The sequence below is a fragment of the Salminus brasiliensis genome, chromosome 5 (genome assembly GCF_030463535.1).
Source record: "Salminus brasiliensis chromosome 5, fSalBra1.hap2, whole genome shotgun sequence".
NCBI lineage: Eukaryota > Metazoa > Chordata > Actinopteri > Characiformes > Bryconidae > Salminus > Salminus brasiliensis.
Window position 1 is genome coordinate 2,085,397 of NC_132882.1, and position 24,760 is coordinate 2,110,156.

General features: G+C 45.7%; 1 protein-coding gene across 1 annotated transcript; it reads left to right on the forward strand.

The window, feature by feature from the left end:
* Positions 1–5,003: 5,003 nt before the first annotated feature.
* LOC140555817 (von Willebrand factor A domain-containing protein 7-like) lies at positions 5,004–22,039 on the forward strand. The gene is made up of 15 exons (XM_072679136.1): positions 5,004–5,283; positions 6,764–6,963; positions 8,029–8,301; positions 9,017–9,110; positions 9,205–9,330; positions 11,347–11,530; positions 12,183–12,361; positions 12,538–12,653; positions 13,989–14,105; positions 14,400–14,573; positions 14,966–15,098; positions 15,396–15,548; positions 19,518–19,610; positions 20,366–20,628; positions 21,665–22,039. The coding sequence occupies exons 1-15, from the start codon at positions 5,004–5,006 to the stop codon at positions 22,037–22,039; spliced, it is 2,760 nt and encodes a 919-aa protein (XP_072535237.1).
* The last annotated feature ends 2,721 nt before the right edge of the window (positions 22,040–24,760 follow it).

Genomic DNA, 24,760 nt, shown 5'->3' on the forward strand with positions numbered 1-24,760 from the left:
TCTGCAGACAGTTCTAATCTAAAACATGTGGCCCACACTCAGTGTTGTCACTTCCCTTGACAAGAAAAATTTAAAACATTATGTCTCAAACCTTTTCTCTCATTGTTTTGTATACAATATTGAGGATAAATCAACAGTATATAAATTATTTGTCAGACTTGTTATTAATTACTGGTCAAATCTGTTATTGTGATATGGAGTGAATCTCCCATTCAGTGTTTAACAGCTAAGAAGAAAGATTTGCTTTAGATTTGTACTTCAAAGTTAAATGTAAGGGGTAGCTCTAGGGCAAGGCCTCCTCCTGCCACCAGGGGGAGGCCCCGAGTCACCCCAGCTAGTGATTGAGCCCAATTCCCTACACCTGGGCAGTAGGCTATATAGGCACACAGATCCAGTTGCCCCACTGCTGGATCTTTTGATTCTGGTGGTGTGTGTATCTGTGTGCCTGTGTAGTCTCGAGTGGAAGGCTGAGTGTGTGTCACTCCCCTTCGTGTGTTTCCCTCCCGAGTCTCTCTCCCGGTGTCTGTGTGTCTGTGTGTGTGTGTGCGCGTAGCACACATACACTCGTGTACCAGAGGAAGGCAGGAGTGTCTGTCTTCCCTGGTGTGTGTGTCTGTGTGTGTGTGCGCGTAGCACTCATACACTCGTGTTACAGAGGAAGGCAGGTGTCTGTCTTCCCTGTAACTTCTCAGTTTTCTGGTTTCTTTTGGGAGATCCTTTTTGCTCTTCAGTTGTTTTTCCCTCTAGAGTTAAAGAGGTAGCCAGCTCTCCCCTGGCGTCCTTTGTTATTAAACCCATCTCCTTTTAAGTTTCATTTGTTGGCCGTTTTCATAACTGCAGCTTTGGTGAAGCGACAGAGCGTCAGTCTCGTGACGCGGCGGCCCGGGTTCGAGTCCCGAGAAATTTTACTTTTCATTTCCGGTTTACCTGCTCTAAGATTGAAAGACTCTGCACTTGGGCCCGTTGGTCACGTGATCGTGGTAGCTCACTCAGTAGCGCGCCGGCCCTCCAACACGGCGGCCTGGGTTCAACCCCGCTGTAAGTGAGCACCACATTACAGAAAGATCCAGCCAAGACATGGACCCAGCAGAGATGTTCAATCTAGAGCAGGTAAAAGCCACTCTAGCTAATCAGGGGGTGACTGTGGGGAGGCATGAGCAGGCCCTGCAGCAGATCCTTTCTCAGCTGCAGGGTCTGACAAATCTAGTAGCCCAGCACACTCCTGAACCTCCCCAGGAGGAGGCTGCCCCTGCCCAAGCAGCCATGATTCCTTATGCTGAGCCCCCTCTACCAGCCCCAGAGCGCTATGCTGGTGAACCAGGAGGATGTAGAGGGTTCCTCCTTCAGTGTTCACTGGCTTTCGAGCTGCAACCATCCCACTTTTCTTCTGAGCGTGCTAAGGTGGCATACATCATCTCTCTCCTCACCGGTAGGGCATTAGCCTGGGCCACCCCGGTGTGGGAGCACCAACCCCACGTATGTGCCTCCACGGCCCGGTTTGCGGCTGCGCTGTCACAGGCTTTCGACCTTCCGCTCCGTGGAGAAGAGGCAGGGTCCCGCCTCCTGCACCTGCGTCAGGGAAAAAGGTCGGTGGCTGAGTATGCCATCGAATTCCGCACGCTATCGACAGAGAGTGGATGGAATGCCAGCGCTCTCACCTCGGCTTTCCACCATGGTCTCGGTGAAGAGCTCAAGGATGAGCTGGCCTGCCGTGACCCTCCCACCTCCCTCGATCGACTCATTGAGCTGGCCCAACGGGTTGATAACCGTCTCGAGGAGAGGCGAAGGGCGCGGAGTGCCAAAGCCCCTCGAGCTTCTAATGGCCCACCGGCTGTCTCTGGCTCTTTTAGGGGGTTAGAGGAGCCTCCCGATGGTGGTGTCCAGCCCATGCAGTTGGGGCACACTCGCCTGCCACGGCAGGAGCGTGAAGCCCGCATGCGTGAGGGCAGGTGCCTCTACTGTGGGGTCTCTGGGCATCTCCGTTCTGCTTGCCCCGAGCTCTCTGGAAAAGCCAAATGTCCATCAGGGCAGGGGAGACCACTGACTGACCTGACGCTTCTCCCTCGGGCCCAGGGGGTATTCCTCAATGCCACACTAGCGTCAGGGATGTTTGAGGTCCGCTTGCCTGCCTTCTTGGACTCTGGAGCAGCAGGGAACTTTCTGGATGCTGGCCTCGCCAGGAAGCTGGCCCTGCCGCTGGTCCCCTTAAGGGAGCCTATGCCCATAGCAGCTATAGACGGTCGGTCACTGGAGCCCGGGGTGGTGTCCCACCAAACCCACCCTCTTATGCTGCGAGTCGGTCCTCACACCGAGCGGATAGTGTTTTTCATCATTAGTGCTCCCGACTTGCAGTTGGTTCTGGGTTTCCCCTGGCTCCAGCGGCACAACCCCCATGTGGACTGGCTATCTCGGTCTGTCTTGGCATGGGGGCCAGCTTGTCAGTCCTCCTGCCTCAAGGCCCCAGGGGCCTTCAGGAACACCGTTCCTGAAGGTTTTGACCCCTTGCAAGTGCCGAAAGAGTACTGGGACCTTCGGGAGGTGTTCAGCAAACGACAGGCCCAGTTGCTGCCCCCCCACAGACCTTTTGACATTGCTATCAACCTCCTCCCTGGCACTACCCCCCCTAGGGGTAGGCTGTTCTCGTTGTCGGCGCCAGAACGCCAGGCAATGGAGAACTATGTCCAGGAGGCCCTGGCTCTGGGGTTCATTCGGCCGTCCACTTCCCCAGCCGGAGCCGGCTTCTTCTTTGTGGGGAAGAAGGATGGGGGTTTGAGACCCTGTATTGACTACAGGGGTCTCAACAAAATCACCACCAAGGACCGCTACCCATTGCCCCTCATGACCTCAGCCTTTGAGGCACTGCAGCAGGCCTCCATCTTCACCAAGCTGGACCTGCGCAGTGCCTACAACTTGGTTAGGGTCAAAGAGGGTGATGAGTGGAAGACGGCGTTTATCACTCGGATTGATGAACGCACCCGCCGTCTTCCAGCGCTACATCAACGAGGTCCTCAGGGAGGCATTGGACAGGTACGTGTTCGTATACTTAGATGATATCCTCATCTATAGTAGGTCTGTAGACGAACACGTCACCCACGTCCGCCGGGTTCTCCAATTGCTCCTGGAGAACCACCTTTTTGTGAAAGTAGAGAAATCTCATTTCCATGCGCAGACAATCTCCTTTCTGGGCTTTGTTGTGTCCCACAACACCCTGCGCATGGACCCGGCCAAAATCAAGGCCGTGGACAACTGGCCGCGTCCAACCTCTTTGCGCCTAGTCCAACGCTTCCTTGGGTTCGCCAATTTCTTCCGGCGGTTTGTGAAGAATTTTGGCTCCGTGGCAGCCCCTTTGACCGCCTTAACAAGAAAAACATCGGGGAGGTTCGTCTGGTCCACGGAAGCCCAGGAGGCGTTCGACACGCTAAGGCGCCTGTTGACCACGGCCCCGGTTCTCCAATTGCCTGACCCAGAACTCCCGTTCCTTGTAGAGGTGGATGCCTCTGAGGTAGGCGTGGGGGCTGTCCTCTCCCAGCGGTCTGGTCCTGGCCAGAAGCTGCACCCCTGTGCCTACTTCTCTCACCGCCTCACCCCTGCGGAACGGAACTATGATGTGGGTGACCGTGAACTGCTAGCAGTAAAGCTGGCGCTGGAGGAGTGGAGACACTGGCTTGAGGGAGCAAAACATCCCTTTCTGGTCTGGACGGACCACAAGAATTTGGCCTACATCCAGCAGGCCAAACGTCTTAATCCGCGCCAGGCCAGGTGGGGATTGTTCTTCACTCGGTTTGATTTCATACTGTCATTCCGACCGGGCTCGAAGAACACCAAGCCCGATGCTCTCTCTCGCCAGTGGGAGCCCCCTCCTCAATCAAACACACCCACGACAATAGTCCCCAAAACCCGGATCGTGGCGCCCGTCCGATGGGGACTGGAGGACGCAATCAAGCGGGCTCACCTTACTGAGCCTGATCCGGGTGGTGGCCCCCCGGATCGGCTTTATGTACCCGGGCCTGTAAGGGAACGGGTGCTTCAGTGGGGCCATGCGTCTTCCCAGGCAGCACACCCAGGGACTAAGCGCACGCTCGAGCTTCTGCGGCGGCGGTTTTGGTGGCCCCGCATGGAACTAGACGTACGAGCTCATGTGGCCTCATGTTTGGTGTGCTCCCAATGTAAAGACCCCAGAACCAGGCCCACTGGTCTACTACTTCCGTTGGCCGTCCCCTCACGTCCTTGGTCTCACCTGTCCCTTGACTTTATCACTGGGTTGCCCCGGTCACGTGGCAACACGGTGATTCTAGTCATTGTGGACCGGTTCTCCAAGGCTGGCTGCTTTGTGGCTCTCCCAAAGCTGCCAACCGCTAAGGAGACGGCCGAGCTGGTGCTCAACCAGGTGGTTCGGGTTCACGGACTCCCCTCCGACATCGTGTCAGACCGTGGGCCTCAATTTACCAGCCGGTTCTGGGGGGCCTTTTGTCGACTATTGGGGGCAGAGGCCAGCCTCTCATCTGGCTTTCACCCCCAGTCTAATGGCCAGACAGAGAGGGTCAATCAAGACCTGGAGCGCACCCTCCGCTGTCTGGCCTCCTCCTCCCCGTCTACCTGGTCTGATCAACTCATTTGGGCGGAGTATGCACATAACACCCTCTGGCACTCATCCCTGGGAATGTCCCCCTTTGAGTGCCAGTATGGATATGCTCCGCCCATGTTCCCCCGGACAGGAGACGGGGACGGGGGTTCGTTCGGCAGAACTGCTAGTCAGGCGCTGCCGTAAGACCTGGCAGAAGGCCCGCAAGTCCCTTCTGTCTGCGAAAGCTACTCAGAAACGCTACGCTGACAGGAGGCGGTTGCCAGCTCCCACTTATCGCCCTGGGCAACGGGTTTGGCTTTCAGCCAAGGATCTGCCCTTACGTGGTGCCCCTCGCAAGCTGGCTCCTCGTTACATCGGGCCATTCAAGATCCTTCGGCGGGTCAATCCTGTTGCCTACCGCCTTGCCCTTCCCCCTTCAATGCGTGTTAACCCCACCTTCCATGTGTCCCGCCTCAAGCCAGTCTTGTGTTCCGTGGGTTCCACCGATCCGCCGGGTCCGCGTACAGTTGGCGGTGCGCCAGCTTACACTGTCAAGCGCCTTCTGGACGTCCGGCGGGTCCGAGGCGGGCTCCAGTACCTTGTGGACTGGGAGGGTTATGGCCCGGAGGAGCGGTCCTGGGTGCCCTCCCGCCACATTCTGGATCCCGGGCTTGTCCGGGCATTTCGTCGGGACCGTGCAGCTGGGTTGGGGACGTCGGGTGCCGCCCCTCGGGGGGGGGGTCCTGTAAGGGGTAGCTCTAGGGCAAGGCCTCCTCCTGCCACCAGGGGGAGGCCCCGAGTCACCCCAGCTAGTGATTGAGCCCAATTCCCTACACCTGGGCAGTAGGCTATATAGGCACACAGATCCAGTTGCCCCACTGCTGGATCTTTTGATTCTGGTGGTGTGTGTATCTGTGTGCCTGTGTAGTCTCGAGTGGAAGGCTGAGTGTGTGTCACTCCCCTTCGTGTGTTTCCCTCCCGAGTCTCTCTCCCGGTGTCTGTGTGTCTGTGTGTGTGTGCGCGTAGCACTCATACACTCGTGTACCAGAGGAAGGCAGGAGTGTCTGTCTTCCCTGGTGTGTGTGTCTGTGTGTGTGTGCGCGTAGCACGCATACACTCGTGTTACAGAGGAAGGCAGGTGTCTGTCTTCCCTGGTGTGTGTGTCTGTGTGTGTGTGCGCGTAGCACGCATACACTCGTGTTACAGAGGAAGGCAGGTGTCTGTCTTCCCTGGTGTGTGTGTCTGTGTGTGTGTGCGCGTAGCACACATACACTCGTGTACCAGAGGAAGGCAGGAGTGTCTGTCTTCCCTGGTGTGTGTGTCTGTGTGTGTGTGCGCGTAGCACGCATACACTCGTGTTACAGAGGAAGGCAGGTGTCTGTCTTCCCTGGTGTGTGTGTCTGTGTGTGTGTGCGCGTAGCACTCATACACTCGTGTACCAGAGGAAGGCAGGTGTCTGTCTTCCCTGGTGTGTGTGTCTGTGTGTGTGTGCGCGTAGCACTCATACACTCGTGTACCAGAGGAAGGCAGGTGTCTGTCTTCCCTGGTGTGTGTGTCTGTGTGTGTGTGCGTGTAGCACTCATACACTCGTGTACCAGAGGAAGGCAGGTGTCTGTCTTCCCTGGTGTGTGTGTCTGTGTGTGTGTGCGCGTAGCACGCATACACTCGTGTTACAGAGGAAGGCAGGTGTCTGTCTTCCCTGTAACTTCTCAGTTTTCTGGTTTCTTTTGGGAGATCCTTTTTGCTCTTCAGTTGTTTTTCCCTCTAGAGTTAAAGAGGTAGCCAGCTCTCCCCTGGCGTCCTTTGTTATTAAACCCATCTCCTTTTAAGTTTCATTTGTTTCATTTTCAATTTTCATTGTCTCGTGACGCGGCGGCCCGGGTTCGAGTCCCGAGAAATTTTACTTTTCATTTCCGGTTTACCTGCTCTAAGATTGAAAGACTCTGCACTTGGGCCCGTTGGTCACGTGATCGTGGTAGCTCACTCAGTAGCGCGCCGGCCCTCCAACACGGCGGCCTGGGTTCAACCCCGCTGTAAGTGAGCACCACATTACATTAAAATAAAAAGACAGTTCAATTGATCGTAACAGTTTTTTTTAATAAAATCAATTTCACAATCTTTACAGGCCTTAAAATCCACACAGCATGGCTGCTCTAACTGAGATCTTCATGTTGAGACCAATTTCCTTTTCTTTTTCAGGTGCTCCAATCATGGTCCCAGACCTCATCTTCGCCGGGTTCCTCCTGCTTTCCCTCGCTGCTCAGACGAGGATTCAGGCTTTTAAAATCACGTTTAATTCCCCCAACACCCATCAGAACATCACCCGTAATGCTATTCTACAGAAATCAGCAGAGGTGTGCCAGAAAATCATTACAGATCAGGGAGGAACCTTTGTTCAGGTGAGATGACTCAATTATCTCAGTGTGCTCAACACAGCGTGACTCAACACAACATGAGGAACACGTACAGTCTCAGAGCTCATAGCCTGAAGCCTTGAGTCATTCTAGGAAATATCAACCCTGTTATCAACAGCCCGGAGCTCTAACCGCTGAGCCACCACTGCCCCCATTATAATATAATGGCAATAGAATTGTATTGAATTTAATGCGTGCAGAGAACTGTGAGTAATTGAGGGTGTCCGCCAATTCCCTCTAGATGTAGGGCTATGCTATAGTACCCAAGAAATGCCACCTACCTTGATTGTAATATAGGCTTTGGAATACAGCCTTTTTGTGCTGGTGGGCGCAGCCAATTTAGCTTATTAACCTCCATGTAAATAATAATAAGTGCACATTTGCAACAAATTAGCAGTGCAATATAAAGCTGTTTGGCTCATTTCAGAGACAAAATGAATATTCAGTTTAATGTTTGGGTTGTTGTTGTGTTAAAAGATGAAGTTGATGGTTAAACTTTTGAATTGCTGAGTTTTTAATTTTGCAGGTTGTGCAAATAAATGTAGGTATTTTTTCTAATTACAGGATAGAATTGGTGTCCTGAGTGAGCTTGCATAGAATAACATATGAATGTTTACCTAAAAGTTATGTATTAATGTGTTATGTGTATTAAAATAATTAAAATAATTCAAATAATTACTCAAGAATGTGATAAGTCTTTATGTAACTCTGGAAATGCAGAAAGCTGCTGTATCTTACTCAGCAAACCACAAACCAGAGACACCTTCCATTCAACCAAACCTGAAAGTAGCTATGATGGAGAATAAAGAGCAAACAAGCGGGTTACATAAAGAACCAGAACTGCCTGTACATCGTGATGCTTTTACTTCCACTATTCTCTTAGTCTGAGCTCTGCTTCTGACTGGACTGAAGCTCTGAGATGCTGTACTGATATGTTCCACAACTGATCACTGTTTCTTACTATCGCTGCAATAAAAAAAAAACAGTATTGTCATTTATTTTCTTACAGTGATCCATCATCAAAATACAGTGTTTCCTGTTTTTCCATAGCCAAACCCTCTGACTGCAGAGTCTGTGGCAAAAGCTTGCCTCTATCCTGACTCCGCCTCCACACTGAAGTATGTCATCAGTGAGTTACAACTCAGGAACGCCTGGGTGGATGGCAGGCATGTCCTGGACGCAGAGTACCATTTTGATAATGAGAACTTTGAGGAAGGACGAAGCCTCATCACGAAGGGACTGTCGTTGGTGAAGGCAAGCCTTAAAAAGAAGAAATTCATATCTGCAAGAGAGCGACTAGGCGAGATACTCCACACTCTACAGGTAACAGCATGATCAGCATTGCATTCATCAGTGTTTGACCTGGTAACAACAGCACCAACATTTATTCACAGCAGAAACACCACACTAAACACTCACTAGCCACTTCATTAGAAGCCCGCCCCTACCTCCTAGCTCCACTATACAGGTGTACAGTTCCAGGCTGTAGCTCCATATGTTGATAGCACCCTTTACCCCATTCATCATTGGTCAGTTCCTGATCACAGGACCGCTGTTACTATTTGGATGGTTGACATTACATTACTTGCCAGTGGTAGTGTGTGTAGTGCACACTGTACACACTGTGTACGCTCTCGGGCCACCTCATTAGACACATATTAGTTATAATTAATAAAGAATATGGTCTGTGATAAGCCTTTATGGTAAAAGCTGCTGGATCTCACTCAGCAAACCACAAACCATGAAACCTCCATTCAACTAAACCTGAAAGTAATTATGATGGTTACTGAATAGGCAGGTTTCATAAAGCCATGGAACTGCCTGTATATCTGGATGCTTTTACTTTCCCGGCTCAGATCTGAGATGCTGCCGCAGAAACCCTCCCTTTCCCTCATATTAGACAAGCACTGCTCCTCAGGCAATACAGCTCCAAAAAAGCTTCCACTGTTGTTGCAAGTAAAGGAACCCTTTTTCTGGGCTATTCGGAGTCAGAGTCCTTTTGTCAGTGTCTGACGCTGCTTTCATGCTGGTTTTGAAGGATTTCTACAGTCACAGTAACTGGATCGAGCTGGGGAACAGATCTCCATACGCAAACCTCATTAATCCAAACCTGCCTCTTGAAAACCTTGCAGGTAAAACAAAGTGTGTGTGTGCGGATCTGTGGGTTTACCCTCATACCTGTATGAATACATGCCAATGAGACTGAACATCTCCTCTTTACTTCAGATAAGAACACGCCAACGTGCCAGAACTGCAATGAGAACAGCACAGGCAACATCCTGGAAGCGATCATCATCCAGAAGAAACTGACTTCTGGATATTTCAGTTTGTTCAGCGCTAAAAAGCCCTCTGGTACAGAGCTCCTGTTTTCAAATGTCATCCCACTGCAGAGTGTAGTAGAAACACACAGCATTAAACCATGACTATTAGAGCTCGCTTCAGAAAAAGTCCTGGTATAGAGTTGCAACCACTGATTTCCAAAAACTGATGTAAGTTTGATTAGGCTGTCACTTGTATTCAGATTCAGTGATACATGTAGAACTTCTAGAAGGGTGACATTTTCCAGATTAAACCAGTTCCACCCACTAGAAACCATGGAGCACTTGATTGGTTGGGTCCTAATTTTGTTGTTGGTTAATCTGCCAGCCTTCAAATCTACCAGTGCAGTCCCGAACAATGGTTGGTTGCTTAGTTGTATCTACCCAGAGCTACCCACTGAACAAGCAATCCTGATTACACAGTTTTCTGTTTCAAATATTTAAGCCTTTTATAATATTATAATAATATTTACATTTATAATATTGTAGAGTTTAATTACAAACACCAATCTACTGAATAATATATATATATATATATATATATATATATATATATATATATATATATATATATATATATATATATATATATATATATATATATATATATATATATCTGTATTAATCAAAGTTCTCCTCATGGAGTCTAGTATTATTTAGAGTTCTCCTCAGATCAACACCTGGTTTGGTGGTAAATCAGGGCTTAATAATGGTAAATCAGGTGAGCTGCTGCTGCTGCTGCTGCTGCTGATGGAGTTGAACACATCCTTCACGCTGTGCTGGCTGGACTGGGGGGCGTCCAGGAGAACCCAGGAGGAACCGAGCTCTGTTCTTCAGACTAGCTCACAAGATTCAGAATTTATGTTATGTTATGTTATATAAGATTCAGAGTTTCGACAGTAAAAACTCTCTCACTGATGAGGGGCATGACCTAAAATAATGGGATTAGGGGCCTAAACCTCCTTACAGTACAGTATGTTTATAGAACAAAGATCTAAATTCCTATAAGACACTTCCAGAGTTAATATGACATTAAAAGCAAATAGTGTAGCAATTACTGATTCTCTTATTTAAATATTAAAACAAACAAATAGTTATTATTATTGGCACACTGAAAGTCTCCACTTTTCACTTATTTGCATGCACTGTTAAATCTCCCAGTAAGAAGCTAAAATGGATTTAGTAATATTTTCTAGAAAGTTCTAAGACATGTATGGTGTAAAGAGAAGATCGTCACACTTTCAGTTGATTAATTTCATTAAAAGCTGATTCTGATCTGTTTGGATTGAGCATCCTGGTGAACATCCTCGCAGCTGAGAAGATCTCCACTCTGGTTCTGATGCTCAGCCAATCAGATTACACAAAGATATAGTAATTTAAAAAGGTTAGGACACTCCAAAACCTTCATCATCTTTCTGAACATATACTGGACATTTGGTCGTTGAAGAAAATTCCATTTCTATGAATTCCATTTTATGAATGATGATCAAAGACTTTAATTCAGTTGTGTGAGTTTAGTTAGATTGCCTCTATCTCTCATTATTGATCACATGGAGATCAGATCTACAGATGATTAAATAGGATTAAAAAGGGATGTGAAAATGTTGGGGTGTTCTAATTTTTTTTTTTTTTACTTTACTATAGATTGAGGAGAGACAGTTCTAGATTCAGATTACACACAGATACACTACTTTCAAATAAATTATTCATTCATTAATTATTGTCACATATGATTCCACATCGATTGAGTTTTTTTTTTTTTTTTTAGAAAATATATATTTGGCTATTTTCTATCAAATAGTATCGTTAAGAAGAAAGAACATACTGGTGAGCTAATAGTGGTGAATCTGAAAAACAACTGTGACTGGGTAGGTTTCTCTAGAATGGAGAGTTTCACACCAAACCCCACTCTGACTGACTCTGTTTACTCTGTTTACTCGTAACCATTTAATTATACAGAGAATTTAGAGAAATACATTTAGAGAATTATATAATTTGCTTAATTGCCACTATTGAACATGTGTCTTTCTGACTGAATGGAAATCAACAGGGAAGTGCAGCCATGGAGGAACCGCAGACCTGACGAGTTATGCAGTGCCCAAAGGTGGCATTAACAAGGATGACCCTGAGGCCTCCCATGGCTACCTCCACCAACTGGCAGCAGACGTAGCCACAGCTGCCACCAGGGACCTACTGGAGGACATCAGACAGACAAATGACACAGAGTTCCTCAGGTAGATAGATAGATAGATAGATAGATAGATCACTTTATTTATCCCACAGGGAAAGTCAGTTTTTACAGCAGCAAAATCAAACAAGAGAGCAGCATGATAGAGGCATAAAAGCGTAAAAAGCATAAAAAGTGATTGTAGTGCAGAGGAAGCAGAGGAAGTGTGGGGAATACAATTAGCAAAAGCACAGTAGCCATGAGTGTCTGAGTGTTACATTTATGAGTTATGAGTGTTCTACTTTTGAGGCTAATAGACAATAACAAGTTTAATAACAAGTAATGGAAGCTTATACCCCACCAATTAGCATAGCACTAACTGCAAGTCGAAAGTCCCAAAGCATGTGGAGGTGTTTAGTAAAAAAGACTTGCTTATGTAGTTTCTGACACTGTAGAAATATGGACCATATGGGTCGTAGAAATATGGGATGCTAATTTAGGCTCCCTTTCATTGTTATGTAGCTGCATTAGCATCATAGCCTGAGCGAGGTAAAGCAATGCTTTATATACATTATATTGTACAGTAGTGAAGTCAGGTGTATGTGTACTTCTCTCTACTGGTTTGTTTGAGTATACTGACTTCTAATCAAGTGTTTTTGTGTATACTCCCTGCGTACTTATCTATGCATGTTCATAATCAGTTCTTCTTCATCTGCCAGACTGATGGGAATCTCGTCCACTCCCTTGTCCTCTGTGCTCTGTATTGTGATTGACACCTCAGTGAGCATGGCTGATGAGATTGATGAAGTCAAGCGCATCACCTCCTTCATCATTGACAGTAGGCAAGGCACTGTGGATGCACCCTCGGGCTACATCCTGGTCCCCTTCAACAACACAGGTGAGCTGGTTTACCTATGGTGCTTCTGTTTGTGTTTACATCAGAAATACAGTGATGCAGATTTTGAAGTTGTAGCTTATTTTGTATTGTTTCACACTCTGATTAAAACCTCTGCATTTCAAAGTATTATGAACATATTTTGATTTCTATTTATAAAGATCACAATTCCTTTACAGGTTTTGGACCTGTGACCGAAACATCTGACCCTAAGGAGTTTAAAAATAAAGTCAATGCTCTTTCAGCTAGTGGAGGAGGAGGAGACGATCCTGAAATGCGTCTCTCTGGACTTTGGGTATGGAAACTTAATTTATGACAGGAGGCAGATTTGAGTGTAAATGAAACAGTATTTATTGTACTAACCCAAATAATTGTGCATAAATAGAATGTACAATTTGTGGTTCGGCCTACCTGGTATGTGAGGCAGGGACCAAGCCAGACAAAGCCAGCTACACAAATTGTTAAAAAAAAAAACTTGTGTACATTTAATGTAAACGTCAACGCAGACTAGGATTACTGTATTACTACAGGAAGCAGGCAGCCCCATGACAAAGTTTCAGAAGATGTGAGACCATGGGCAAGAGGGCATAATTAATGGGTACAGCAGATCTGTGATTCTGGATCTAGGTTCCTTATTACAGGCACAAACCAGACATGCTGCTATGTAAATCAGTAAGGCATGGTTCATGCATGGCCACCAGAAATTCAATCACATGCATGGCCACCAGAAATTCAATCACAGGAACTCCAACATGAGTATCTGGCCACATTGTCCTCAAGCCTGGTTGGAGATATTCCAAAAAGTCAAACTGGGCAAAGAGAAGGGCTTTTTTACAAACTGGCAAAAGCTTTGCAAATAAATGATTCACCAGAAGCAACTGGAGAACTTATTAGACACAGGATATTTGTTTGTCTATGTCAGAAAATGGCAATTCAAAACTAGGTACTCATAATGGCCAGATAGAGTAATGAATACTGTCTTTCACTCATCACCATTCATAACCTGGAGAAGGTTGTATGGGCTGCACATGTCCAGATAGGTAGAACCAGATTGGTAGAAAGTGCCTTAAAGGTCATGAGAGGCAAAGGCCAGCAATCCATGATAATCTTATTTGGTCTTTTCTCTCCTCCCAAAGAACCTTGCTAAATTACATTTAGCGCCAGAAATTATATGACTATGGTTATATTGCAAGGCCAATAAAGGAGCAGGAGCTGGGTCTTCTAATTAACTGAAGACCTCCTGGAGGGCCCATTACTCCATGGAAAATCAAAAATTGAGTATTTCATTGTCATAAATGCTGTTCTTGTTCACAGTTTATGATGCTTATCCATTATTTTAAACGCATTGCTTAAAGCTTTACCAGAGTTATTTCCTAGAAACACTGAGGTTAGTTGTGGCTGCTCATCTTTCAGATCCACTTTAATGCAGCTGAGTTCAGCTCATTTACAAAAAGCTGTCTGTGAAAACTGCTGGCTGTATTTTAACAGATCAGATGGGCTGGGAGCTACGTGGCTATCTGCATTTCATCAATCTCCTCAAGCTAACAATCACATTCTCAGATACAACAGACAGCAGTCAGACCAATGGCATATTTCACATACCTTCACACAATCTCTGTTTCTCGTCCAGCTCGCTTTTGCAGAGGCACCCACAGCATCTGAGATCTTCCTTTTCACTGATGCAGGACCAAAAGACGTTGAGATGAAGAGCACAGTACTGGCACTGATCGAGAGCACAAAGTCCACGGCAAGTATTTAATCACTTATACAAGTACCTGAGATGGTCCAACATGAAAAAAATCAGTTCATCCCACCTCAGTGGGAGATATTGTGCTCCATGTCAAGAGTAGACCCAACCCCAGCAATACAAACGATCAAACCCAGTCTCCCAGACCAGATTAAGCAGATTAAGCCAAAACTAGACTTTAATGTCCCAACAGTAAACCACCACTAACATCTCAGCTTGGTCCAAGACTAAGAAACCTAATCTTCTTTGTGTATCACACTAATCACATCTGTGTTTCATTCGTTTGTCAAACAGGTCAACTTTTTGCTGACCAATCCTGTGACCAACACGACTCGTGGCCTCTCGAACTCTGTGAACCAGCTGTACGAGGATTTAGCCCTGGCCTCGGGTGGGCAGGCCATCGAGGTCTCCAAAGAACAGCTGGCCAATACCTCCAGCCTCATTACTAACTCCACCATCTCTGGACTGGTAAACACACTGCCCGACCCCACAACACACTCCAGAATTGTTAATAATAATCCATAAACCATCCTTCAGTGAAATGATGATGGTAGGAAAAGGAAAAACACTTGAGTGGAAGACCAAAAGTATCAACAAAAGTAAAAGAAACCCTACTTATGTAGCTAGCTTACACATTTCATACGAAGTAACGTCTAGAACAGTTTCTGTAAAGAACAAGCCACATAAAGGAGTTGCTGCCTTTCTCAACTTACCTTTATCAATAATATGTCACTTCTATAAAGATGATGATCTAACAAAGCCTAACTATAGACGATCAAAAAATAGTTCTGATTGACCCATGATGGTGGGGATTGTCAACTAAAACGTTAACTGTAATTAACATCAGCATTTCACCACAGGTGACCATATTTCAGACGGTGAGGGACCCCGGGACAGCAGAAGTCTTCTCCTTTGTGGTGGACTCCACTGTGGGTAACCTGACCTTCTACATCACAGGAAATTCAACCCAGTTCTCCATCACAGCTCCCTCTGGTGACTACATTCTTCTCAATCACCGTTCTCAAACTGAAAGAGTTGAGCCATTTTATTATAACCCACCTGTAAATCTATACTGTAAATCTATAAAATAGTGGAGAATCTGAAAATAATATGTTTTCTTTGGGGACTATTTTTTGCTGCAAATCGACCTGCATGTGTCCTTCCACCAAGTTTTATCATTTGCATTTAAAAAACACATTTAAGACCTGAACTTTTCTCAGAACTCTGGCAGTGCATTCACAACCAGTTGATGTAACCACAACTGCAATCATGCTTTCCCTATTCCCACAGGCCAGTCTCAGTCCAGTGAGCAGTCAGAGGGCCCTCTAGGGGTCATCCAGACTGTGGTCAACTTCCACTCAGTGAGAATCAACACCTCCAGCCCAAAAGGACAGTGGTCCATTAACATCAGCTCAGTTCAGCCCTACACTCTCAAAGTGACCGGTAATGCTCTCTCAAGAACCAGCTAACAGTTCCACCATCACACTCATACACACTACAGACCAACAGTTCCACCATTACACCGATACACACTACAGACCAGCAGTTCCACCAACACACTGATACACACTACAGACCAACAGTTCCACCATCACACTGATACACACTACAGACCAGCAGTTCCACCATCAGTACCACACTGATACACACTACAGACCAACAGTTTCACCATCAGTACCACACTGATACACACTAGAAAGACCAACAGTTCCACCATCAGTACCTCACTGATACACACTACAGACCAACAGTTTCACCATCAGTACCACAATGATACACACTACAGACCAACAGTTCCACCATCAGTATCTCACTGATACACACTACAGACCAACAGTTCCACCATCAGTACCACACTGATACACACTACAGACCAACAGTTCCACCATCAGTATCTCACTGATACACACTACAGACCAACAGTTCCACCATCACACTGATACACACTACAGACCAACAGTTCCACCATCACACTGATACACACTACAGACCAACAGTTCCACCATCACACTGATACACACTACAGACCAACAGTTCCACCATCAGTACCACACTGATACACACTACAGACCAACAGTTCCACCATCAGTACCACACTGATACACACTAGAAAGACCAACAGTTCCACCATCAGTACCTCACTGATACACACTACAGACCAACAGTTTCACCATCAGTACCACAATGATACACACTACAGACCAACAGTTCCACCATCAGTACCACACTGATACACACTACAGACCAACAGTTCCACCATCAGTATCTCACTGATACACACTACAGACCAACAGTTCCACCATCAGTACCACACTGATACACACTACAGACCAACAGTTCCACCATCAGTATCTCACTGATACACACTACAGACCAACAGTTCCACCATCACACTGATACACACTACAGACCAACAGTTCCACCATCACACTGATACACACTACAGACCAACAGTTCCACCATCACACTGATACACACTACAGACCAACAGTTCCACCATCAGTACCACACTGATACACACTACAGACCAACAGTTCCACCATCAGTACCACAATGATACACACTACAGACCAACAGTTCCACCATCAGTATCTCACTGATACACACTACAGACCAATAGTTCCACCATCAGTACCTCACTGATACACACTACAGACCAACAGTTCCACCATCACACTGATACACACTACAGACCAACAGTTCCACCATCAGTACCTCACTGATACACACTACAGACCAACAGTTCCACCATCATTACCACACTGATACACACTACAGACCAGCAGTTCCACCATCACACTGATACACACTACAGACCAACAGTTCCACCATCATTACCACACTAATACACACTACAGACCAACAGTTCCACCATCAGTACCACACTGATACACACTACAGACCAACAGTTTCACCATCAGTACCACAATGATACACACTACAGACCAACAGTTCCACCATCACACTGATACACACTACAGACCAACAGTTCCACCATCAGTACCACACTGATACACACTACAGACCAACAGTTCCACCATCACACTGATACACACTACAGACCAACAGTTCCACCATCAGTACCACACTGATACACACTACAGACCAACAGTTCCACCATCAGTACCACACTGATACACACTACAGACCAACAGTTCCACCATCAGTACCTCACTGATACACACTACAGACCAACAGTTCCACCATCAGTACCACACTGATACACACTACAGACCAACAGTTCCACCATCAGTACCTCACTGATACACACTACAGACCAACAGTTCCACCATCAGTACCACACTGATACACACTACAGACCAACAGTTCCACCATCAGTACCACACTGATACACACTAGACAGACCAACAGTTCCACCATCAGTACCACACTGATACACACTACAGACCAACAGTTCCACCATCACACTGATACACACTACAGACCAACAGTTCCACCATCACACTGATACACACTACAGACCAACAGTTCCACCATCAGTACCACAATGATACACACTACAGACCAACAGTTCCACCATCAGTACCACACTGATACACACTACAGACCAACAGTTCCACCATCAGTACCACACTGATACACACTACAGACCAATAGTTCCACCATCAGTACCACACTGATACACACTACAGACCAACAGTTCCACCATCACACTGATACACACTACAGACCAACAGTTCCACCATCAGTACCACACTGATACACACTACAGACCAACAGTTCCACCATCAGTACCACACTGATACACACTACAGACCAACAGTTCCACCATCAGTACCACAATGATACACACTACAGACCAACAGTTCCACCATCAGTACCTCACTGATACACACTACAGACCAACAGTTCCACCATCAGTACCACACTGATACACACTACAGACCAACAGTTCCACCATCAGTACCACACTGATACACACTAGACAGACCAACAGTTCCACCATCAGTACCACACTGATACACACTACAGACCAACAGTTCCACCATCACACTGATACACACTACAGACCAACAGTTCCACCATCACACTGATACACACTACAGACCAACAGTTCCACCATCACACTGATACACACTACAGACCAACAGTTCCACCATCAGTACCACAATGATACACACTACAGACCAACAGTTCCACCATCAGTACCACACTGATACACACTACAGACCAACGGTTCCACCATCAGTACCACACTGATACACACTACAGACCAATAGTTCCACCATCAGTACCACACTGATACACACTACAGACCAACAGTTCCACCATCACACTGATACACACTACAGACCAACAGTTCCACCATCAGTACCACACTGATACACACTACAGACCAACAGTTCCACCATCAGTACCACACTGATACACACTACAGACCAACAGTTCCACCATCAGTACCACAATGATACACACTACAGACCAACAGTTCCACCATCAGTAGAACAATGATACACACTACAGACCAACAGTTCCACCATCAGTAGAACACTGATACACACTACAGACCAACAGTTCCACCATCAGTACCACACTGATACACACTACAGACCAACAGTTCCACCATCAGTACCACACTGATACACACTACAGACCAACAGTTCCACCATCACACTGATACACACTACAGACCAACAGTTCCACCATCAGTACCACACTGATACACACTACAGACCAACAGTTCCACCATCAGTACCACACTGATACACACTACAGACCAACAGTTCCACCATCAGTACCACACTGATACACACTACAGACCAACAGTTCCACCATCAGTACCACACTGATACACACTACAGACCAACAGTTCCACCATCAGTACCACACTGATACACACTACAGACCAACAGTTCCACCATCAGTACCACAATGATACACACTACAGACCAACAGTTCCACCATCAGTACCACACTGATACACACTACAGACCAACAGTTCCACCATCAGTACCACAATGATACACACTACAGACCAACAGTTCCACCATCAGTATGCTATCTGGCACCATGTTAGCAGCAGACCCTTTAAGTCCAGTGAGTTGTGAGGTGGGACCTCCATGAGCATCAATGAGTCTTTGGCATCCATGACTCACAGATTTTCTTTTCTTGGAGAACTTTGGGAAGGTGCAAATACAGAGAACACCCCACAAGACTTGCCTGATGTTCTGGAGATGTTCTGACCCAGTCATCTAGAACATCACAGTTTGGTTCTTGTCAAAGTGTCTCCGATTTTTACGCTTGTCCATTTTTTATACTACATCGCCTTCAAGAACTGACTCTTCACTTGCTGCCTAATATGTAGATCCACCCCTGTGGCAGGAGCCACTGCGAATATGTCAATGGTATTAATATTATGGCTGATCAGTGTATTTACTGTTTCATTTCCAGGTAAAAGTACTATAAACTTCAAGTTTGATTTCGTGGAGGTTGTCCAGACCCCTCAACCGGGCTACGCTGTGTATAAAAGCAGACCTCCTGCAAGTAAGTCAACACTCCCAATCAGATCACACTTCACTACTACGACCATTTCTAGCTTTAATACAGAGCTCTATTCATTTATATAGATACATAACTGCCCCCATGTGAGGATTTAGAAGTGTAGTTAGCACCATGTTAATGGGTAGGAAATAAGCTTTGATTACTTGTTAGCTATATTAGCCTCGTATCTGCTGTGCTAAATCTAATAAAGTCTGATCCACTACTTGCTCTTCTGCAATTAAATGTTTATTAAATGATTAGACTCAGTCAGAGTGGAGGTTTAGGGGGTTTGGTGGGTTTGGTGGGTGTGAAATGCTCGGTTCTAGATAACAGTGGAAGTGAAGGAAATTCACTAATAAGCTCTAATAAAAGCTCCTCACAGAAAGTTCTTCACCTAATGGTGATGAAGACGCTGCCTGATGCCTGAGACACGGTTCTACCAGAGTTCTGAGAAGAGTTCGGCTCTAGAACCTGCTTTTAAAATCAGATCATTAAAATGTGGAGGGATACATGCTGCAGGGTGTAGTGCAGCTACAGAAAGTAGTCCCTAAAACTGTATTAGTTCAGATTCTCTATTCACTATTTTACCTTCATCATCATCATCATCATCATCATCATCATTCCATATAAAACTCGTGTAGCTGCACTGGTGGGTTTGGATAGGAGATAAAATGCCTACGTTTGTGTTAAACCACTCCCCCAAAACTCAGGGGAACAGAAATCTGACAGCACTCTTCTCTTCTTCTACCTGATGACAGCTGGAAATGTCACTCTGTTGGTCTCCTTGCTTGGCTCTGAGTCAGGGGTGCTAAAAGAACTGACCCTGGTTGAAGCATCAGGCTCCGGGGTCTACAAAGGCATCCTGGAGGATGTGGGCAGTGGAGACTATATGGTGACAGTGACCACAGTGCCCAAGGGAGATTTTTACATACGCCTCAATGGACAGTTCAACTCCTCCTCCACCTCAGCTTTCCAGAGACAGTCCTCCACCCGATACAGAGCGTCCAACATCACCGTCACCGTGAGTCCTTCACACCAAACACTAGTCGACTAGTCATCATTATCATAGTAAAAAAGGAGTGTTCTGGGCATCAGTGAAAAGTATTCTGTTAGTAGGGCCACTGAACTTACTCCCCCAGACTCCTCAGAAAGCAGAGATAGCCTGTCCTATAAAGAATAAACAATAAAATACTTTAGTAAAGTATTATTATAATATTGTATTTAATAATTAAGCAATCTGTTACAGCTGTGAGAGCACTGTCAGAACTGACCCACATGAGAAAGCAGGCGATTCTGGCCCAAATAATACAGCACGGTTACACACTTACTGGTCAGCCAAGGCAATGCTGGTCAAAGCTGTTTAACTGTTTACCACTTACATAGAATTAATATAGAAACAATGTCTGCTTGCCACCGTATCTCATCAGAAGTCTCAGAATAGCGGCAGGTTTAATTCAGCCGGACTGAGTGAAGAGCTGAGCACTGGGCCTACTGCAGTCCACTGCTGGCTGGAGTATGCTCTAGCCTAATGGCCAACTCCAGCTATCCCAACTCCATTGGGGTAGTAGCTTTCCATAAAATTATCCAACCGTAATTACAACGAGCAACGGCTACTCCTCCAGAGGAGGAGCATGGGAGAGTAGGCGGGGCTAAAAGACAAAACTGGCCTGACTGTAGCCAGCTGTGGTTGTGTTTTGGCACTTGGTTTCAGACATGGTTGCCCACATACCAGAGTCATGGGGGTATGTGGACCAGATAAGAGTATGAAAGTAAGTGGGCGGACTCATTTGCTGTCTGGAACGTCTCAACCACTGTAGCCTTTTCATTGCAGATAAGAGCCAGATGTAAACGACAGATGTGTCCCAGGTTTGCACCAGAGCTTTTATTAGAGTTGCCATGATTGCATACTTTATTAAACACTCCTCACTCAACTCTTCAGCCCAGGAACAGCCCATTTAACCTGTCTCTTGTAATCTGTCAAGTCTGTCATATCCCCATCCATCAGAAGCTTCTCCTGAAGATCTGCTTAAAGAGCTGTTCTCCATTCTCCTCCTCAGGCTGTGAGAAACGGCACGTGGGTTGCTGGGCAGACTTTCAGACTTCCTTTCAACGTGACGACAAGGAACAACCTGAGTAACTACACCATCACTGTCAGGAACAGCGGCCAGTACAACATGACGTTCCCCAGCTCCCTGACAGCAGGGGGCGATGGTGTGGCCAGTGGCACGGTGGAGCTCAGCGCCTCGGCTAATACTATAGCCGGCACAGAGGTCATCCTTACCATCGAGGCGGCACAGCCGGGGTCAAACGACACCAACTACGCTTTCCTGAGGCTTGCTGTGTCCAGGGCAGTGGTGCCCTCTGCTGGCCTGGCTCTCAGTCTGTGGCTCAGTGCTCTAACTGTCCTCATCAGTCTCCTCAGCAACCAGTAGAGTTTTATTGGGTGGAGAGTCTCTGTCTGAGTCTCATCATTACAGTAAGAGGAGAGAACTGTCCTCTGACTTACTTTGAGGAGTCAGAGGACAAGGACGAGGACGAGATCAGTGGATAAAGCAGTGGTCTCCTGGGGTCTATGTTATCCTTTGAGTGTATGAAATCTTCTCTTTCATTTGTTTTTACTGTTTCTGGACGTACTTTTATCATTTGGCACAATTATACCAGAGAGGCTGTTATTAAGGATGGGTTCTGAAGGGGAATGAAGCAATGCGCTACTGGATACTTGATGTTTTGCAGTACAGAAAGCAGGGATCCGTGATAAAATAGCAAAACCTTTAACTCTCAGTAGTGGTTGAATTGGTTCTTCTGCAATTTAGCATTAGTAAAACCAAAGAGCTGAACAGTAGAGGTACTTGTAATGAATTGTGGGGTGGTAGACAGAGTGAGTGAGGCTAAATGTTTTGGTAGTATAATAGCTGGTGGTAGTAAATGGGATAGTTATGTACATATTGTTTTCCATTATAATATGGTATCGTAGTTCAACCTGATGGGAAAATACTTCATTGCCATCACTGTCTTCATTTAGAAGCCTTGACTCCACCCTAAAAGGCCCTGAATATTATTAGTGACTTTTTACTGTGTGCTTACTCTTACCTACTGCAATGCTTTACAAGGAGAAGGTTTCCAGAGGTTATTTGGTTTTTAAACAGTTATTTATGTGACTTTTTAATCTTAATTGTTTAATACTTAATATTTATGATGGCTGTGAGTGTGTTTTATATGTGTGTTGTTAATGTCTTTGCACACTAAAGGAAATTCAGAACCTCTTTTGAGGTGAAAATCTGGCAATAAAGTGACTCTTGACTCTTGATGTGGCTTCAGTCTTTTTTGATATCTGTGTATATCTATATGACTTGTAGAGAAGATTTCAGAGGTTTAAGAAGGCTTAGAGCCTCTACTGTAGAAGAAACTCCATCAGCCGTCCGTTTCCAGTATTCTGTCTTCTTAGTTAAAGGGTTCAGTCAGGCTGATTACAGCTTAGTTTCTCTGTATGCAGCAGAGGATGAAGCTTTACCCACTAAACCGAACTCGCCTCATGAATTTCAAAGATTTCCTCCTAAAAAGGACAAACATAAGTATGTGAATAGCTTCATATGTTCAATACAAAACCCTGTATCTCGATTTGTGTCATTATGCCCTTTTTGACAGCATGTGAAAAAAAGAGGTGGGTTTACACGTTAGGCAGCAGGTGAACAGTCTGTTCTTAAAGGGGATGTGCTGAAGCAGGAAAAATTACACTGATGCTCATGGAAGCCCCGCCCACCTTACAACTTCCAGAACCTATTAGATCTGCTGCTAATGTCTGAAGGTGTCCAGATGCCACAGAACATCTTCTGAGGTCTTGTGGAGTCCATGCCTCAACAGGTCAGAGCTGGGGGCCAACACTTTAGCTTTACTTACTAAAACTACTAAACTCCCATTATGGATTCCAAAGATGTCCTCCTAAAGAACAAACAAGTAATTATAAGAATAGTCTCATTTGAATACATATTTACTCTCAGTACAAAACATTGTATCTCCATTTTTGTCATTTTACACTTTTTAACATCATTAAAAAAAGTTCTATACATTATTTTTAAATGTATTGATAATTGGATGAATAGAAAAATACAACAACAATAAAGTTTTCCTTAATATGAATATATTATTATTGTTATTATTATTATTATTAAGATAATATAACGACAATATTATTTACATATTATTATTTGAGAAGTTCCACTGTGGGACTAATAATGGATTATCCTACATATTACATTCAGATTTGTTATTATTATTATTATTATTATTATTATTATTATTGTTGTTGTTGTTGTTGGTGGTGGTGGTGGTGGTGGTGGTGGTGGTGGTGTCTTTTAACCTGTTGTCCTGAATAAGAGCAGCTGTTGGTTCATTAACATAAACAGTACAGATCCCTACATGAGCTGGGATGGACTGACCTGTCAGTGTCTGGAGTGGCCAGCAGGTGGCACTGCATGCTTGATTTAGCTCTATCCTATTTACATGGCCTAGTGTGCTTTACACAAGATTCCCAACCTAGTGTGTCTCTATACACCATCCTCCTATTCACCAATCAGCCATAACATTAAAACCAGGAACACTGATGATCTGGGTCCAGTGGCTCCTGTCTGTGGAGGGGTGGATCTACATATTAGACAGTGAGTGAAGAACAGTCAGGTCTTGAAGATGATGAAGGTGCTGAAGCAGGAAAAATGGACAAGCGTAAGAATCTGAGACACTTTGACAAGAACCAGACTGTGATGTTCTAGATAATGACTGGGTCAGAACATCTCCCAAACATCAGCAAGCAGGTCTTGTGGGGTGTTCCTCCCGCTGTGCAGTGGTCAGTACTTACCAAAAGTCCCTGCATGGCATTGAGCTGCAGAGCAGTGGAGGAACTGTGTTCTCTGGAATGACGCTTGAGATGAGCTGAGGATGAGGAGGGGTTGTGATCATCATCCAACATTCTAACCAGACTAACACTCTTGTCTCTGAATGCAATCAAATCCTCACAGAAATGTCCTCCAATATGTAGTATAAAGCCTTCTACCCTGGTGGACAGTAGAGAGAGTTACTCCAACAGAAGAAGGATAAACTGAACAGTTCAGAACCATAAATGAAAAGGTGTCCCCAAACCTTTGTCCGTGCATCGTGTT

Bases quoted from the DNA above. Each gene is read 5' to 3' on its own strand.
- LOC140555817 (XM_072679136.1), top strand. From the start codon at position 5,004: ATGCGTGTTAACCCCACCTTCCATGTGTCCCGCCTCAAGCCAGTCTTG. The intron at 5,284-6,763 runs GTGCCGCCCCTC...TTTCTTTTTCAG, and splicing joins AGCTGGGTTGGGGACGTCGG to GTGCTCCAATCATGGTCCCA. The intron at 9,111-9,204 runs GTAAAACAAAGT...TCTTTACTTCAG, and splicing joins GCCTCTTGAAAACCTTGCAG to ATAAGAACACGCCAACGTGC.